The 5,349-nt window shown below is 34.0% G+C and overlaps 1 protein-coding gene across 1 annotated transcript in view; it reads right to left on the bottom strand.

Annotated features, from left to right (window-relative positions):
• LOC18048448 overlaps positions 1-4,561 on the bottom strand; it is an 11,248-nt gene extending 6,687 nt beyond the window's left edge. Inside the window, exons 1-10 of the mRNA XM_024188330.1 lie at positions 4,214-4,561; positions 4,006-4,075; positions 3,865-3,907; positions 2,621-2,698; positions 2,429-2,507; positions 2,249-2,331; positions 1,511-1,568; positions 839-949; positions 302-359; positions 1-91 (exon numbers count right to left, since the gene is read on the bottom strand). The exon at positions 1-91 is cut by the window's left edge and continues 4 nt beyond it. Of these exons, the coding sequence (XP_024044098.1) occupies positions 1-91; positions 302-359; positions 839-949; positions 1,511-1,568; positions 2,249-2,331; positions 2,429-2,507; positions 2,621-2,698; positions 3,865-3,907; positions 4,006-4,075; positions 4,214-4,337 (795 nt within the window). The 5' untranslated portion in view covers positions 4,338-4,561. The remainder of the gene's footprint in view (positions 92-301; positions 360-838; positions 950-1,510; positions 1,569-2,248; positions 2,332-2,428; positions 2,508-2,620; positions 2,699-3,864; positions 3,908-4,005; positions 4,076-4,213) is intronic.
• Between the last annotated feature and the right edge of the window lie 788 nt (positions 4,562-5,349).

The following is a 5,349-nucleotide window of genomic DNA, read 5'->3' as shown; positions in this document are numbered from 1 at the left end:
CTCCTTCGTATAGTAGAAAATACGAGGTAACTTGAGTATAGCTGTAGCAAACCAATCAGTAACTGCATCAACAGACAGTTCTCCCTCAAACCTTACACAACAGATCAATTTGAGATATCATTCAACTATAACATTAAACATGACTTGGAGCTTAAAAAAAAAACATAAAAAGGTCATGAGAGATTACACCTAAACAAACAGTATGCAGCATATCTAAAGCTTCTGCAGCTGACAGTGAAATATATAATTTTTCTTTTTCTAATAATCCCCAAAAAAAAAAAAAAACTAACTGGCAACTCACCTCGTCATACAATCTGAAGATTTACACCCAGGCGGGAATGCAACCAGTGAGGGAAGACCTGTATGCATTTCTAGTAAGTTAAAAAAAAAGAAAATGAAAAGTGCTTGGTCAAAATTAACTTTTACCTACAATAGAAACAAACAGAACAATACATGAAGTTTACAATAGCAGATAAAAATCAAAAACAGGAAAAAAAGAAATTCTGGTAATGAAAAATAACTTTCAGCTTGAAAATCCACCTAAATTCCAAGTCTTTGGCTACTTAAGATTGTATGTAAGTGTATGCATGCAATCACAAGAATGCATGGGCATCAACTCACTAATATTCACCTTATGTTGTGTCTCCATCCAACCTGTTTCGATATCAACAGTTAAATTTCTTTTTGAAGCTTTTGACACCATATACATGAATCAATAAAGCTTTAAATTTATTGAAATCTCAAATTTTGGTCACCATAGTGTTCCAGAAGTACCCTTGAGGTTTTCCTCTATTGTTTCAATAACAGTGAATCAAAATTGAGTAGATATAAGACTTACCGCGTCTAAAGAAAATTTGTCCTATCGGCTTTCTCTCAGCAAGGTGAGTTGCAAGACGAATATCACCAAGTTCCACCATACCAGTATTTGCAATCCCTTCCAACAACGCAGCTAAATGCAGAAAGACGGAAATCTATCAAATTCTTTAAGTGGCACTGTGTTTCATACTGCTCAAAAGGCACCCTACACATCCAAGCTGTACTTGAACTACAAAGTATTTTGTAAGTTCTTATGTCTATGTCCCCCATTATAAAGTAGAGGGAAAAGGACGAGATAATAAGAAAAATAAACTTCTTCCTCAGTCTAAAAATGAAAAACTAAAAAGACCAACATTTTTCACAGAATGAAATACAATTTTCCTAAGAGCCCTTTTGTCCAACAAAATTGTGAACAGTAATTTTCTTTGATAACTATGCGTTTGGTTTAGTTTGATTTTAGGTTCCTATTTGAGTTAGTTATTTAAGTTCAGCCTTCTATTTTTATTCAAGTTGAGCAGGGTTATGTCATAAGTGATGTACATTCTTATAGCATTACATACAGGATCATCTGGATTCTATAAACAAATAACAAGTAAACAGATCAAATCAAATTAAGAAAAGTAAAAACGGAGCACCTTAGATGACCCAGCAACAGAAACAAATAAAAAAAAATTATTAACTAAGTTACAAATACCAATTGTTTTCCAGGCACCAGAAAATTGACCACAAAGATAGCTCCCATCCGAATACACCTGATATTTCCATGAGCCTTGGTAAAATATTTAATCAAAACAATTAAACTGTGCGGTCAATAAAAGGATCTATCAACAAAATTAATGACGAGATTAATGATTCATTAAAACTAAATTTGACAAAATGCAGATGGCATGCAAGTCCACAAACTTTTACAAGCTAAGTTTGATACTCAGATCGACTGAGCACATACTTCAATCATTTAGCACTGAGGTTACAGTATCTTAATCCTAGATCTTTTTTTTCTTTTGACAAGAAGCAAGATGCATGCATATGCACAAAAGGTGAACAAGCTGTCCACAGAACTTGAAAATTACACCGGAGTATACAGTTGAATGCCAAACAACTCCCAAGTTTCATACAGGATATGGCTGTCACTGATGGAAAATAACATTTTAGTTAAGCATAAAAGTAACTGGTAAAATTTGAAGACATGAATTCTTTATGTAAAACTTATATTCACATAAATATTAAAATACTCATCTAAAAGCAACTGCATTAAAACATAGTTGTGTAATTTCATCTAACTTCTAAAATACTCATCTCAATATAATAAATGGACATATATGCTCCGTGTCGGAATCTACCACGGATATAAAAGAGAGAGAGTCCATGGCTCATAAAAGATTAAAACAATAATCAAAATAATATACCAACATATTACTGACAGCAATTTTACCTGAATTAGCCATGGCTTAGAATCATGAAATATGGATGGAAAATCCTCAGATGTGACAACATTAAAAGCATGAACACTACGATCTGATGGGAAAAAATTTATAATTTATCAGCAGTTTACAAACTCCCAAATCATCAGCTTTTAATAACAATAATAACATTTATAATCATCTGTACTAACCAGTGGCATCTAGTAAAGGAAGATCTATACGTGAATAACTCTCCTCACCATACTGCTCCCTGACCTTCTCCAGAATATGCTACAGACAAAAAGTAAAGCCACTAAATGCACCAGTTTAAAAGCTGGTAAAGAGAGACAAGAACTGAAAGGACACAAGCAAGATATAGTGAAAGATCAGAGGCAACTACTTACTAGTTGCTCATCAATTCCATATATGTCATAATTTCTTTTCCATAGAGGATCGGTCAGAAGCTCATAAGCATATTGGATCTGGAAGAGAAACCTTGTATTTAACCAACAAAGTTGCCAAAAAATAACATAACGAAAGAGCCGTTCCACTGATTTCAGGAATGCCGCAGATGTAACAGAGAAGACACCACAAAAATAACATTACAACAATTTATTGTTTTGCAGAATGGGAGCAAAGCCACAACATACATACAAACAGAGATGGAGCCAGAAATCTAGTTCACAGGGGGCAAGTTAAGAATGATTTCGATATAATGGGTCATAACTTCAACTCATTGGAGAATTTCATAAAGTTCATGAGGATAGGAGCTTAATTATTCAATTCCTGAGGGTACTTCAATTGAGTTTACAGGGCAGAGGCTTAATTAATAGATGCAATGTAAGATTTTTCAATCAAATGGGAGCAGCTGCCCCCACTTGCTCCATGCTAACTCCATCCTTGCATACAAAAGTTACATTCAACCCGGCAAATATAGAATAGTACCAAATTTAAACAACAACAGAGCATATGAACTCCTGTTTTTTTCAATAGTTCTTCAAATTGCCCCATTTATTAATCAATCTACCCAGGCCTACTCTGCATTTTAGCTAAAATGGTGGAGCAACAACAAGGGGCTGGTTAATATATTCGTTGAACAAGTTAGATATATTCCTTTTAGGCCTTCAAAGGTATTCAAATATTAAGCAACCTAAGTTGAGATTCACGCAAACACACACACACACACACAAAAAAACCAAAAAAAAAAAAAGTATTCGCCAAGATCCAGGCCATTACACCATGGCAAAGTTCAAATAGACCAAGCTGAATCTTATTGTCCCCGCTAAATCAACAGCATACTCCAGAATTTCTACACAGGACACAATATTTTAAGAAGAAAGACCATACGATACTCTTTTGCATCATTATACTAAAGCTCTAAATGAAATAAGCTATCAAATATTCAAAGCACAGCAAATTAGAAAATGAAAAATATGATCAAATTAACCTCCATCTGTCCATCATCTCCTACTGTCTCCTGTACTCTCATAGAATATTATACAAATTCTACAAGTTCTAGTTTTCAAGTAATATAAATCAGAACTCATAAGTAGTATGTTAATGAACCCGCATTTGTAACACATTTGACATTGCACATCAGCTATCGACAAGTCATCATCCAAATGTATAGAAAGAAAAATTTACTAACCTTCAAGAAATCCGCAGTGCTTGGAATTTCCTCACCTGAATTCCTGAAACAATCAAGCGGGTGCAACATTTTTCAGTTTATGAGACGTTAGTTAATTACAGTTAAACAAATAATTAAATAATAATAATAATACTTTATTACCACTTGGATGAGAACTTCTCATAGGCTTCTTTCACTTGTTCGACAGAACTGTACGGTTTTATTCCCAAAGCTATATACAAATACATATAATTCACGAAACCAAAGAATTAAATTAAATTTAAAACAAAAAACAAAAATGAAAACGGAACGCAAAACGTAACAGGTAGAGGCAAGAGGATGATGTGAAAAAGAGAGAGTAGAAACTGACCGTCGTAATGAGAGGTGGGGAAAGAGCGAGGGAGAACGACGAGCTGGTAAAACAAACCGAGGCCGAAGAGAATCAGTGGGGCCCAGTACGCTTTGACTTTTGATATCATTGTCGGCCCAGCCATCAATATCAGCGAATGGCTCACTGGTTCTGGTTCTGCCTCTGCTGAACGGAATATACGAAACCAAACGAGAGAGAATATGTGTCGAAGATGAAGAAAGGAAAGTATGAATGTACGCACACTGCGCAGGCAAATCAAATTAATCAAAATCTGTTGATTACGTTCGATGATTACGATTTGATTTGGATTTCCTTCTTAATACTACGGTGATTACTATGTACATACTAATTATGGTGAGGCGTAATTAGTACGCGCGCGGTGAGACGAGACTCCGAGTAAGTATTTACACTTGTCCGAGTTAAAAAGCCTAGATATGGTTTAAAAAGCTTGGGCGTGAGTAGGGGTGGGCATATTTTAACCGAACCGATTCAAATCGATTCAAACCGACTATTTGGATCGGTTTCATTGGTAAAAAAATTAGTTTCGGTTTATTAGATTGCAAACTGACATCACTCGGTTTGGATTTCCTTCCAAACCGATTCAAATCGATCCAATCCAGAAATATTATATAATTATATTATATTCTAAGTTAAGCAATCTAACTAATTATATTTATCATTTTATTCAGATTTTGACAAATCAAAAGTAATTGGGGCATAAATTTTGACGGACAAGATGCACAATATTTTAATTGTCAAATGTTGTTCAAGTTTATTTTAATTTTGTGAGTTTGTTTTGAATGAACATGTTAAGAACTTGTTTATTAGGATGTATTATGCTGTAAACTTGTATGGATGTATCTTTGAATTGTTATGTAGATATCAAAGTAGATATGAATAATATAAAAGAGGTATCAATTTGGATTACAGACACAAAAAAATAACAAATAATTTAGGTAAAATAATATAAAAGAAGTGAAATTTTAGCTAATAAGTTCAAACCGGATCCAAACCGATCCAGTCGGTTTGAATCGGTTCGGTTTGAAAAAATTTTAGGTTGATATCAGTTTGGAAATATTTCAAACTGATTAGTTTTGATCAGTTTGAGAATATGTCCCAAACCGATCCAAACCGAA

Source organism: Citrus clementina, unplaced genomic scaffold, assembly GCF_000493195.1.
Source record: "Citrus clementina cultivar Clemenules unplaced genomic scaffold, Citrus_clementina_v1.0 scaffold_3, whole genome shotgun sequence".
Lineage (NCBI taxonomy): Eukaryota > Viridiplantae > Streptophyta > Magnoliopsida > Sapindales > Rutaceae > Citrus > Citrus x clementina.
The sequence above is the reverse complement of the archived record's forward strand: the minus strand, read 5'-3'. Positions and strand labels throughout refer to the sequence as shown.